This window comes from Corvus moneduloides, chromosome 28 (genome assembly GCF_009650955.1).
Source record: "Corvus moneduloides isolate bCorMon1 chromosome 28, bCorMon1.pri, whole genome shotgun sequence".
In the NCBI taxonomy this organism is placed as follows: Eukaryota; Metazoa; Chordata; class Aves; order Passeriformes; family Corvidae; genus Corvus; species Corvus moneduloides.
The window spans coordinates 5,159,422-5,173,710 of record NC_045503.1 but is presented as its reverse complement, the minus strand read 5'-3'; the positions used below and the strand labels follow the sequence as shown (position 1 = coordinate 5,173,710).

At 45.6% G+C, this 14,289-nt stretch overlaps 1 protein-coding gene across 4 annotated transcripts in view; it reads right to left on the bottom strand.

Moving 5' to 3' along the window:
* Window positions 1-14,289, bottom strand: part of KDM4B (lysine demethylase 4B) — a 72,572-nt gene that overhangs the window by 42,925 nt on the left and 15,358 nt on the right. For all 4 annotated transcript variants that reach the window (XM_032092589.1, XM_032092591.1, XM_032092592.1 and 1 more), the window contains one exon: window positions 869-918. In XM_032092589.1, coding sequence (XP_031948480.1) covers window positions 869-918 — 50 coding nt within the window. The remainder of the gene's footprint in view (window positions 1-868; window positions 919-14,289) is intronic.

Here is a 14,289-nt window from a genome sequence, read left to right as displayed (position 1 = left end):
CACCAGATTTAAACCCCCCCCAGTTGCCTTGCTGGAGATGAAACACGGAGATTTGGAGTTAATCATTCTGGGCCAGCAGCTTTTTTTAGCTGGGCAGCTCCTTGAACATTTGCAAGTGAACAAAAATAGAAACAACACCAACAAATTAAAACATATCTACTTCTGCAGCCAGACATCTTCCCTGAAGCTTGAGAGGTGGGAGTTTGCCACAGCTCAAAGTAACTCTGCCTTCCCCCACCACCATTTTCCTTTTCTTTTTCCTTCCCTTTCACTGTTTTTTTTCCTTTTAATATGAACTTTATTGCACCGAAAACTAAAGGAGGATGAGGCTAAAATAAGAGGAAAACCACCAAATACAGAATGTATCGTTACAGGGTGAAGGAGTAATGGGTACAAACTGGAAGAGGGGAAATTTAGGTGCAATATCAGCAAGAAAATTTCTGTTGTGAGGGTGGTGAGACACTGAACAGGTTGTGGCTGCCCCATCTCTGGAAGCATTCCAGGCCAGGTTGGAGCAACCTGGTCCAGTGGAAGGTGTCCCTGCCCATGGCAGGGTGCAATGAAATCATTTTTAGGGTCCTTTCCGAGCCACGCCGTTGCGGATTAAACCCCTTGCCCAGACATGGGAGGGTTTGGCCTCAATGCCTCAAAATTCAAGGGGTTTTCAGGGAATTTTAGTTGAGGCCACACCATGCCAGGAGACCGAGGCTTTGAGGGAAGAGTTGGAAAGAAAATTCCCTGACAAGTTTTCTGGCTCTGAAGCTGCTCTACCAACACAGCAGGTTCCCCAAGCAGCTCTTGCAGAAGTCATCAGTAACACCAGGGCACTGCCAGTCCTTTATCAACCCAGTCAAAAGCCAGAGCTCACCTTTTGCCAGGCGTTCCAGCCTCTTGCCGTGCTCCGGGGGAATGGCATACCTGGGAGGAGGTAACACAGACAACAATCAAAATCATCAGTCTTTAATGTAAAACCAGTGAAGGGAAAACTCTAGGAACAAGTGGGGTAATAACCCTCAGCACAGCACACAGGCTGGCAATATAACCACAGCTCTACACGTCTGAAAGGCATCAGTAACACACAGCCCATGGAAAAAAGCCAGCATTTAATACAGTCCTTAGACATGTCACATGAAGTGTGTTATTTTCCTGCCCTTTTTTTCAAACGGCATCACAAGATTTCACAAGGTAGAAGGAAAATCGAGAAGACAAAGCGATGATACAGCACTGGAAACCCCAGAAATAACTCAGTGCAGGGAACAGCAGGTGTGTTCTCCATGGGGAGAATATCTGCAAAATAAAATTGTGTTAAATCTTAATAAGCAAGAAACGTTGGATGGGCTGAAAAGGTGTAAAGGAGGGTCTGTGTGCTTTGGAAAAGAATAAAACCTTCTTCTGTGTAAATAGCTTTCATTTTATTCAAAAAAGTAAATATTCTTCACCACAGCTCAAGCAGTCATGGCTCAATCCTTATGTCCATGATCGATTTTATTGTCTGATGTGAAATAATGGAATTAAAGTATTCAATAATTTTCTCAATGAGGTGATTGAAATTGCAGGGTCTCCTGAGGAAAACATCATTAAAGGGTGCAGGGAACAACTTCTACACTTGCTAAAGACAGTTTTCTTAGATTAGGGGTAAATAAAGTGCAAAAGAATTTGATTGGAATTTTTTTTGAGTGCAAATTATTGAACATAATTCTGAAAAACAATCAATGGTCTGAAGTCCCACGGGTCACAGACACAGGGCCGGGTGTGCCCAGCATGTACAAAAATCAGGGAAGTTTCAAATGGCTCTTTTTCTTCCCAAAAGCTGTTAGTTCTCTTAGTGCTTTGAAGTTCACAATATTCTCAGGAGCAAAGCCCAGGTGACAAAGATTTATGTGTTCAGGTTATAAGAAGGGAACTGAATACCAGGATACATTTAAACGTGTTTAACATGATGGCACACAATAATATTGCCAATGGAAATTGTAAATCATTGGTTACACTCTGCAGCAAATTAAATATGGCTCTCCCTGCTTTTTGTGACAGAGAATTCTGAGAATTTACATTTGTGGGAATGGCATTTATTGCCAGCTATAACTTCTCTTCAAAGTGAATAATAAAAAATGCATTATTTTTGCTATTTCAAATAAAGATGTCAAACCCACCCTGTCTCATTCCCCACGCTGGGAACAGGATATTGCAGGAGGGGACTCAACAACAGGTGCCCAGCACTGCCCCTCTTAGGGTGGGGGCTCAAAATGCACCTGATCTGGGGGATTTCAGCTGGGCAAATTCTCCATTTTCAAGTGTAAAAGCACAGTGTGGGGAGAAGCAGCTCGAAGCCATAACCTGTGTCACGAAATCAAACACACCTGAGCTGGCCTGGCAGGGGGGAATGACAGCACACGAATCCTACACAGGGGCCTTCAGGGTTTAGACACTAAGCTGATTTAAACTGATGGCTTAAAAAAAATTTAAGGCAAAACACTGTGTAGCACCTAATCTTGTAAAACAATAAATGCAGCAATGGACTCCCAACATCCCCTGACCAAAGTTTGACAGTGCCTTAAATTGCATAATTATCAAACAATTCAATTTCATTTGTCTGGGACAAAGCTAGTGGCTTTTATTTTACAAAGACCATTCATCACTTACATAAATGTGATAAAACTAATCCCGATCCAAAGCTCCTTTGTGGGATTAATGTCCCTTAAAACAGGGAAATGAGACATTCCATTCCTTCTGGGAAAAATGCTGAAGGATTGGGAAAGAACTAATTTATGGCTACAAGGCTGCTGATGATTAATGTAATATCCCCAGTCTACAATGCAACCTTCACTTAATTAGTGCCTGTAATTGGGAGTTGTAAAGATAAGATTAATTGAATCTTGAGGATGTTAAAAGTTTAATACATTGGAACATGGTTATTGTGTTATCTGAAACTGCAGCCTGCGAAAAGCCAAGCGAGGCTTTAGAGAACGGCCCATGGTGAGACAAAGAAAAAAGACTTGCTTGGATAGAAACCAGCCAGAGAGGAGGAATTTCCAGCTTATAAAAAAGAACTATATGTAATAATATACAAATCAAAATACCCCAGCACAGAATGGCAATAGCTGACTCCAATTTTAGAATTCAACTTTTTTCTTTGGGCCACTCTTTAGGAAGCAGAGCCTACACATCCCTCTGCATTTATTCTTAGGAATTCAAAATATTAACTGCAGAAGAGAATTAAAAGTAGGTCAAATTCTGCTTTAAGTTAGGCTCACAAATCTGACTGATTTACATAAAGATAGGCAATAAAGACAGAATTTGGGCTGCTATTTAAAACCAGGAAGAGAAACAGGAGGCTCCTGCACGTATGGCACAGATTGAGCTCCATCTACACATAAAATGATTGATTACGAGGCAGAACAACAATGGAAAGACTAAAAATTGCTGCAATCAAAGGGGTGCAGTTACTGAGCAATGAACACCCACGGAGGGCTGGCTTTGTGTGGCACTCGTGGCACCGACCCCCTGCTCTCTGGGCAGAACACCCCAGCACTTGCTGGGGACAGGAGTCCTGGTGTGCCTCAGCACAATTTGTCACCATCCCCACAGCTGGGGCTCAGCTCAGCTGCAAAACCTCAATTCCACAGGCAAGCCACAGGTCTGTGCGTGCTAAAAAACAACCAACTGTTTCCTTTTCTCTAGGCATGATTTCAACAGCCCCCAGTGCAGGGAACACTGACCTGGAGCCACGGGGCAGGGTCTGTCCCTCTGGCTCAGCCTGGTCCCCAGGAAAAGGGAGATTTACGGCCACAGAGCTAAAGCAGCAGCTGCTCGAAGATAAATCCAACTTCCAAGGCACTGGGCTTGCAAACCACCCTTCAGTCCATATTCCAACGGTCAGCCTTGCAGAGGCTGACCAAGACAAAGGGCCAGGCTTCACCCAAAACCCTGCCACTCAGCAGTTTGGGGGATTACAGCAGGAAAAATGTGCTGCTGCTCTGCCAGGGAGCGTGAGATTTACGCAATGGGGAAAGAAAAAACCAGCTCAAGATAAAAAAAGTTATAGTTCTGTGACTCAAATGTCATCTTACCCCAAAGTCAACAATTTGAAAGTAATATACTGAGCCTTTTAAATTACCTTTTTTTACTTTCCACCAAAACAACAGAAAATCCCTGAAGTGGATCAAGTACCACTTGTACACATCCAGAACTTGCTGTTCCGCAGGAAAGACTCTCAGCTTCCAAACTTATTTCATGAAACCTAATTCCAGCATTTCTGATCTCTACTTCCATGTCATTTTCTGAGTTCTTGAGTCAGGATCACAGGTCCAAAAGGTTTTGCCCCAAAGCTATAATTGGGTTAGAAAATTATCTTCCTGGAGTGATAGCTTGCTTTTGTTAATATGGAATCCCAAAATGGTTTGGGTTGGAAGAGATCTTAAATATCCATTTCCACCCCTGCCATGGCAGGGACACCTCCCACTGTCCCAGGCTGCTCCAAGCCCCAGTGTCCAGCCTGGCCGTGGGCACTGCCAGGGATCCAGGGGCAGCCCCAGCTGCTCTGGGCACCCTGTGCCAGGGCATCACCTCCCTCTCAGGGAAGAACTCCTTCCCAACATGAGTTTAACTGGACAGTCCCCTCTCTATCCTTAACACAAAAGAGAGATCTGTCCTATTTGCCAGCATAGGATATCATTAATAGAGTAATTTTCTTGGTGTTTTGTTTATTCCCCTGGAATGGGGCTTGATGGATGTGGATAATTATCAGACTATAAAAGCCAGCAAATGTGCTATTTTCTATCGCTCTAAATCATCAAACAAATAAAGTGTGAAACAGCATTTCTGAATACAATTTTCCCCTCTAATGGCTTAGAATTATTATCAGGAACAATGAGAATAAATAAGTAAATGTCTTGTGAATTAAGAATTAAACAAGTGTGTCAGTAAAAACGAGCATTCAGGCCATCCTGGGATGCAGGGACCCCTTTGGAGGCCACCAGGGAATGATGTAACAGGGAATTCACTCAGGCAGCTTCCAGCACCAGGTGCTCCTCAGGGACCTCCCAGTCTCAGGTTCTCCCCTCACTGCTGCTTCCTCAAAGGGAGTCAGCTCAGTTTTGGCTTCCAGTGGCCAAAAAGACACTAAAAACTTCATCCACAGCACCCTGCTCATATCTGGTTTTTCCTTGCTTAAGAGGAATTTTTCTCACCTGAAGCCATCTCCACCTTTGGCAGAGGACCAGACCATCCTGTCCCTTCATCCAACATCCCCCAAAGCTTCCTAGACCTTTTCTCCTCCAGCTGTCACTCCCAGAGTTTTTCATAGTTACACCTTGTTCCACACCTTATTTACACTCTCTTGCACCAACACAGAGCAATTAAGCAGTGATTATTTCACCAAATGCCACACCCCCACTCTCTGGGAGTCCAGACTCCATGGGCTGGAGGAGCTTCAACCACAAGACTTTGGAAATGTCACTTCAGTGCGGTTCCTGTGAGAAGGTAAGAAACTCAATTTCACAGAGTCTGCACAAGGTCTGCCCAAGCAGGCCCCACACAGTTTAACACACCATAATTACTGGAATAAGGAACAGAAACAGAACGGGAGCAGTACATTCAGAACGCCCAGGCCCATGTGTCAAGCTGGGGTGAGTTATCTGTCTTCAAAGCAGATTTAATTGTGCCAAGAACGCTGACCCTTTGAAGATTCAAATGCCAACCTGCTCTCAGCCACGACAGGCAGAATGAAAAGCTGCTATTTCAGTCTCTGTAAGGCAAAGGGTGCCCATAAACCCAGAATCTGAACCCCGACCTTCAACATCTTTAGCCCCCACGACAGCAGCCAAGGGTCCAAAGAAAACCCCTCGTCCATCAGGAATATTTATCACCCAACAGAACCATTAAGAACCACCATTAGCACAGGGTGGGTGCTCCCTGCAAAGTTCAGATCCTGCTCCTAAGGCCTCATTTTTCTACAAGGTAAAACACTCATTAAACAACATCTCCTCACTGTGTCAGAGCAAAGCACAGGGTAAACGTGGGGGTTTCCACGCTAGAATACCCCAGAATATCCTGAGCTGGAAGAGACCCACAGGGATCAGAGTCCAACTCCTATTGTCCAACACTATTTTTAAGCTGTTTTGCCTGTAGGGAAAAGAAAAAAGGTATTTCAACAAGAAGAACTGATTGTTCCTTTGTTGGTAGCACTGTCACCTCCCTTCCACGGTCAGCTCTCTTTTCCTCACCTTCACCTTCCTCCGTAATTAACCTCCCTTCATCCCTCTCTCCCCACAATTTGTTAAAATACTGAAATGAACTCCTTTTCTTCTTCTCATCAAATCTGAGGTTGGCCCACACTGAATGGGCTGGAAATATCCTGTCTGCCTTCTCAAGATCCTGGTCAGGAAGGAAAATCTCTGGATTCCCTCTCCTATCCCCTTCTGCTGCGTCCCATCAGGAATGCAAGCACTGCTCTGGAGATAAGATGACACAGGGATCAGAGAGCTCCTTTTTCCTGGGAAAGAGCCTCTATCAAGTGCCTGCAGTTTTATCTTTAATGGATCATTTCACAGGACAACAGATGATGGAAGCCAGTATCTTTAACCAGCAGTGTCAATGATTTCAAATAATGACATTTTTATTGAAATACACCCAGGGAGAGAGATAAACACAGAGGCTGGGGAGTATCAACTCCAAAAGCCATTATTAGGAGTAAATAAGTAATGACAGGACCAAATTACAAGCCCAAAACACACCAAACACTTCTGCCTCCCACAGCTGCTCAGTGCAACCCTTGGGGAACCAGCACAGAGAGAAAATCAGGGCAAAGCTGCTCAGGAAGGGTCTGGGCAGCACCAAACACACCCAGCACTCACCCAAGGGCCATTTCACTCCAGCCAATCACTCTTCCACACACAGAACTTCCTCATGATCCACAATATGAAGAAATGGCAGCGATTTTGCTGCCAATGGAACAACAGGATAAAAAACTTCCTCCTTCCCCAGAGAAACTGAAGTTGCAGTTGCAAAGTCTCCATTTGTTTTCCAGTAAGGATGGGCAGAATACCTCAGGTTACTCTGAAGTTGGGATCAAATCCCCAGGGATTGAGTACTGGAAGATTAGAGTCAAGCCTAACTTGTGCCAATCATGTACTTCTAAAAGACTCCTCAACCCTTAAAGTTGCCTTTAGCTAGAAATAGGATTAAAGAGCCATTAGTTTCAAGAAGTGACATTAGACAGGAGCTTCTTAAAATTCTGATTTTAAAGCAATATGAATTTTCAAGAGGTACAACTGAACTCCAAGATTAGCACAATGGGCTACTTTCACAGGGATTCACTAACCCCCAACTCAATGAATACAAAGAGATTTTTCCAGAACTCCAAATGCAATTTTAAAATACTATTTTAAAGCAGAGAATTTAATGTGAACAACCATCTGCTCTTGGAAGGACTCTCGCTGCCCCAGTCCAGTCAGCTCCACAGCACAAATGCCAGGCACAAAGCACAAAATTACAGAGCACATTGGAGTGTCTCTCCCTCCACGTGTAAAAATATCCCACAGCCTGCCTCTGTCTGCAGTGAATGAGCAGCATGAAGGAGCCATTTTACTAAGAAAAGGTGTTTGGGGAAAAACATTATGAAGTCATTTACTCATTCAGTTTAGCCAAGAAGATAATTAGTGCACAATTCAACAGAGATGAATGACTACAATATTCATCCCCTTGCCATTCCCCGTTATTTATTTGGAAGAACCTGTTCACATCAGATTTATTTCCCTAAACTGGCAATCAGATTATTAATTACTGGTTGTTTTTGTAGTGGATACCATACAAATAGAAAGAAAAGCAAAGATTATGCTTCAAAGAGCCTGTGTTCTAAAATAATAGCTCATTTCAGCTCCAGAAACAAGGAGAAAAAAGGTAACCAGGGGAGATCAGAGATATCTGTGCCTTGTACCAAGTGACCTGTGTGAGCTGCCTCCTTCACCAGGCACAGCAACACGTACTCCTGAAAAAACCACGGATAATTGCCTACAGCAGAACAAAAGAAATTCGCTCATGAGTAATGAAAGATATTCTTAGATTAGGAAACCCCTTGTGCTAGAGGTGCAATGCCTCTACACACACACTCTTTTCTTTTTTGAGGAGAAAAAATCCAGCATTCCAAAGGTTTAATGCTCCTCATCCATCAAACTGCACCATTTCCAACTACAACTGCTTTGAAGTGAGCGCTGTGTTCTTGTCAGCATCAAAGCCACAAGTGTTGTAGCTGAGATTTGATAAAGATCACTGACACAGTTTGTAAAGTTTCCTGTATTTCTTCTGTTTGATCCCCTTTGTGTCTCTGATTGGGCAGTTGGAAATGAAGTGGATGCAAACCCAGCACATCTATTCCTCGGAACATTAAGGGGTTAACAAGTGCACAGCTCTCAGACAGCACAGAGTGCTATTTAAGTGCTGTCATTACTACAGGCTCCTCTTATTTTAAACCACACTTGTGCTGCACTTGGCATCACCCCTCGACAATTTTCTCTGCTGAGTAAAGAAAAAAAAATCCCCGCTGATTTCTGCCAACGTGTTAACAAAATGTGAATAAAGACAAAGCTCTGCAGCACCACTCTTGGTTCCTCCCGGCCTTTCCAAGCCCTGCTTCCAGCACGATGCCAAGCTGGAATTTGCAAGCTCATTGTCCCACAGGGCCCAAGTCAGATCAGGCTGAAGGAGTGAGATGGAGCATGGAAGCACATCTCCCTCCCCTCCTGTCTCAGCGCTCTGCTCAAAAGCCTCTGTTATTAAACCAATCTGTGATCCTGTCAGACTTCCATAGATCTTCATTTCAAATGAGGCCTGAGCTCTGAGCAGGCACTTTCCAAAGGCAGGAATGAGTTGGAGCAAGAGCTTTCCTGGATCAAAGACCTGTTTCTCTCAATCCAGCTGAGGCTCCTGAGCTGACAGCAATGACTGTGCTGCAGACACAGCACGGACCACCAGGGCAGTGGGGCGGGAGCCACCTGAGGATGTCGCTGTGGAAATGGGGACGTGACCCCAGAGCAGCACCTCGTCCTTCTGAGATCATGACGGAAAGTGCCAAGAGGAACCACAGGTGGGAAGGGTCTCCTCTTTGCTGGGTCGGGTACAACAACTCACAGATGAACCTCAGCCTCTAAGATTTCTAATTTCAACCAACTGAACAGGCTCAGTAAAGGCAACCAAAAATGCAGAGACCGAAAACTAAAATGGCAGCAGAGTACAAAACAATTCCCTGCCTTTTGCAGTGGGTTTGGGTGAGAATAAAAACCAAAGAGGGCTCTGGAGGGGAAGCACAGACAGCACTGAGCTGAGTGAAAGGGGTGCTGAGGCTGAGGTCAATCCATCTGTGCTCTCACAGAGCACCAGTCCCTCCTCAGACAAGTTCCACAGTTGATTCCATCAGTCCCAGAGTCTGGCTTGACATTCATGGCATTTTCTCTCAGTTAGATGAGGGTGAATGAAGAAAGGCAATACACGAGTCCTAACTCCCCAAATCCTGTGCCTCCTCTGCAGCAGAAAAATGACCTTTCAATAATCTCTCTACAGCAGCCTAATGAAAGACCACAAAAACCTGAGTCTATTAAAAGAGAAATCTGCACTATTCCACTGCAGCACCTGATTGGGAAGATAATCCACAAACACAAGTCAGAGCTCATTCAGGTCCTGGAACGTGGTGACCCTGTGGATTCTGAAAGCAAACCACCAGCCAGCACCGGCCCCGTCCCGATGGATCCACCTCATCCTTCTCCCACAGCACCACCTCCAGGATGAAGGGCTGGGAGCTGGGCTGGGTACTGGCGGCAGAGTGGTTTGTATTGATTAACTAATGACTGCAGTGCGTGCAGGGCTGTGTTAATAACTCACTGCTCTGCTCTCAGTTATCAGGGAATTACAGGGGGATACAACTCTGCATCTCAACACATCCCTCCTTCCATGCATCTCCCAGCAAATCAACATGCACATGGATTCTCAGTGCAGAAAGCCCATCCCAAAGCAGCTTTCACCTTCATTTTAGAAGAGTCAGGAGAGTGAAAAGCTGTTCTGCCTGGTCATACTTTATCTCACTTTCCTTTTATTCCTTTTAATGAATATCCCTGTTCCTTTCTCTCTCCCTTTTATCAACAGAAAAGGGTCTTGCTTTGCCAAATCTGCCTGAGAGCAAATGGTGTTGCAGTTAATCTATAAATCAACCACCACCATAAATTCTGCTCATTCTCCATCCAAAACTGCAGAGCTGAAAAACAGATTACATGGGACAGCAGAGGCAGGAAGGAAATCTGGAAGCTGTGAGGAGCTGCCATCATGGCCAAATGGCCTTCCCTGCTTCTTCTTTCTCCCCACTCCACCCAAAAAGCCTCCAAACACCTCTGCTGCCAGGCCTGGAACACGTTTAAGAGCAAGGACACCTCACACACTTCCCATGGAAGATGATGCAGACTTTGGGGATTGAGGGAGGAAAGGCTGCAGAATCTTCTCCTGAATTCCCTAACACCAAGAAACAGGAAAAGTGAAACTCAGAAAAATAAAAATTCTCAGCATGGAGCACCAGCTCCCTCAAGGGCAAATCTCAGCTGTGATTCCAGCTAATGCAGCCTGAGGAATCTCAGGATCTCCAGACTGCAAGGGCTACTGAGATCCCAATAATGCACACCTGCAGTCACATCTGATCCCTGCAGTGACTCCAGCAGCCTGGGCAGTGCCCCCCGAGAGGAGGGAATGGCAGGAGGCAATAACTGATGAAGGGACAGTGCCCTGCCCCCTGCAGCCACACAGTTCCCTACCAAACATTAAAGCAGTGGTGGAATTACGCCGAGCTCATGGAACATCTGGGAGAGCGTTAAAGCAGGGGGACAGAGCAGAACATCACACAGGAGAGGCGGCGAGGGGCCAGCACCCTGCACGGAAAGTGAGGAGAGAAGCTGCAAGAGTTAAGCTCCACGACTGTGTTAGGTCATTTTCCTCCTCCAAGGCAGTTTTCCAGGGATTAACATTTTCTATTCTAAGGGGAGGACAGGACAAGAGTTCAGCTAAGAAAGCTGCAGTGCTCCCCAGGACAAGAGTGAGAAATACAACCAGGGAGATCCTCAGCACTTCAGAGCTGCTGCTGCTTCAGGAGCTGCTTTTAGCCAAGGACAGAGAGGGCTCCTTTGGGAATCCTCTCCCAAGGGAACAACCACATCTTGGTTTAAATCTCCCCCTCACAGGCCTGTTAGGAAAGGTGACGTTTCCCTGCTGACAGCAGCACTACCAGATACAACAAATGTACTAAACTGTAGATGTTATGAGAAAGTCATGGAATCCCAGAATGGTTGGGGTTGGAAGGGAGCTTAAAGTGCATCCAGTGCCACCCCTGCCATGGGCAGGGACACCTCCCACTGGCCCAGGTGGCTCCAAACCCTGTCCAGCCTGGCCTTGGGCACTGCCAGGGATGGAGCAGCCACAAGTCCTCCTATGGATTTGCCTTCCTCTGCTGAAGACTGGACTTACCCCACCCAGGGAGCCTCTCTGGGCACCTGGAAGGAAGAAAGCAGAAATCCTAAAATATTTTAACCAACAAAGGCTTGGGGTAACTCCGTGGACCCTCAGGTTTGTAGTCTGCAGACTTCCACAAGACAGAGTTCCAGAAGTGTTTCTAGAATGTAATTGTATGTGACCAGTGCTTCCAACTAATCATATTATTTTAAAGTTCCTTTGGTAATTTGTCCTTAATTCCACATAAACTGCTGTTCTGGCATAAAGTGTACTTTGTGATATCAAAGTCAAACAGATTAGGCATGATCCACTTCCAGCGAGGGAGTGTTTTGGAGAGGAGATGATATAACTTAAAAGCTAAAGCTGGCTCCCTGTTTTAATTAAAGGGGATTAAACATCCATCATGATAAGGGAAAAGGGACATTTTATAAAAATCAATTACCTTCCTCAGTGTCAGTCTGGTTTAACACCTGCAGTTTCTGAGAGGAGGAGTGTAACATCCCCCCAGCACTCAGAGAAGGTAAATTAAACACTGTTGCTGTACAGCAAGATCAGTCACAAAATATCCAAGAAAAATAACTTCATTACCAATCAGGTGTTACACTGTTGACAAAAAAAAAAAAAAAAAAAAAAAAAAAAAAAGATGTTACACTCCTAAAGTGTATCTGGCAGATTCACAATACTGAGATTCAAAGTTTCCTGCAGCACTTCCCCACCCCAGGAAGCCTCCAGGTAGGGATTGCACATCTTTGTGGAGATACAGGGAAGTGCTGGTGGAGCACCTCAGCGTTTAAAAATATTCTTTTGGAATTGCATCCGCTGCTCAATAAAATGCCATAATAACCATGAAGAATGAGGCCTGGCATGCAGCTTTGTTGCTTCTGTCATTATAAAATCAGTCTCTGCTTGCACCGTTTGACAATATGCTCAATTTTAGATCTCACACAGGAGTGTATGAGGTAATTACACATAATGTGTATAATTGATACCGTAAAAATTCCTACCAGAGAGGTTTAATATGGGGCTGCAGAATGAAATACATTTCCGTTTTTTCAAAAGTTTGAGACTATGAAAAGGTGGCAATTAAATTCCTAATGGGCGAGGGACATTTCTCTGTAATTTGAGAAAAAAGCAAGGAAAAGGCTGGATCTGGCAGCTCCCGCCTGAGGGGCTTCACATGAGGTTACACAACTGCTCCCAGTTCCGGGGGTGCTGCATGGGAAGTGCCCACACCTTCCACGCTTCCTCTTCAACCTGTCAGACTGATTTTCCAGCTGGAAACAACTGCAGTGTGAGCACGGCGTGGAGCAGAGCACGAGCCTGGGAACAGCACATCGGGAGGGATAATCCCCCCTGGAATGAGGCGAGTCCAAGCCAGGGCAGGGTGGGATGGGGGCTGCAGCAGCAGCAGCCCCTGGGGCTGAACACAAACAGTCCTGCTCTCCTCACTACAACACAACAGAACTCAGTAAATAAATGCACTGCAATCTACAGGCACAGATAAATCATTTAATGAGGCTGGGAACAGGAAAATGGCTGTTTTCCATTACCCCTTTGTTCTCCCTCATCACTGGGTGACCTTTCATTGCTCAACGGCTTCACTTGGTGCTGAACAAGTTTTTGAGCTGCATCCCAGTGACCCAATCCTGTGCAGACAGGTCCCAGTGCTGCAGCCTGTCCTGCTCTGCCAGGGCAAAGCACCGGCACAGGGAGGGCTGGCACAGGACTCCTCTGCAGTGACAGAGACACTCATTAATCAAGGACTTGTAAGACCAGGCAGATGCTCGTTAGCTTGTACAGAGAAGCCACTTTCAGCTGGTGAAGCCAGCTTGCAGGGCGTTGGACTGGGGGGGTCTCCAGAGGTCCCTTCCAACCCAAACAATTCTGGGATTTTGTGAAATAAACACAGACTTTTCCTAAAACCCACCTGAATGAGGTCTGGGAGGGAACTGACTCCTTTCCCCTGAGAAGATAGCAGGGCTGGTGGCTCCTCACCCTTCCCACAGCCTGGAGAGAAGCACCCCAAGATAATTTATGGGAGACACAAAGGAAGAGTTACGGTTTTTAACAGGCAATTCTGAAGCAGATACCACCAATATAGAGAGTCCTTGGTTCCACTGAATAAATATCTCTGACAGCCAAACAATAACTCTGCCTCTTATTTTAGAGCTCAACCCCAAACTGGTAGACTTTTTAACTCTCCACACTCCTGCTATTCCCTGAGGTGCTTCCAAGATGATCACTGTCAGAGTCACGGAGTCTATAAAAAGGACGAAGGAAGCTGGGAAATTTCCACAGAGGTGGTGCCAGCAAAACAGAACGAACATTTCAGCCATCCCTGAGTAAAGCCAGGCTGCAGCACTGGAATTCCATCAGTGCAGTCCAAGAGCTCCCCCAGCTGAGCTCTGGGATGGCTGCAGTCACTCCCAGAACGGCTCAGGTACCTGGAAAGTTCCAGATGTGCTCCAAAGGGATTGGGATTTACTCTTTGAAGCCAACGCTTGTTCAGAAGAGCTTGAGAACTCCTTAAGAGGACCTGTCACAGTGCAGAACAAGGAAGGAGTAACTTGGGGAGTGGCAAACTCCTGCCTTATGCTCAAGGGAAGAGCAGGGAGGCCCTGCCGAGCCAGCAGTGGCATCCTGTCACAACCCATCCCGTTCTGTGCCACACACTGTCACCTACCTATAACAACTCCACTGAAAGGGAAAACCTTCTGCTCCAAACGTGGTCTTGTCCTCAAAATCCTCATTTTCCCCCAGGTGGGGCAGCTTTAGAGAACGAGTGACTCTCACAAACACAGGCTGGAGAAA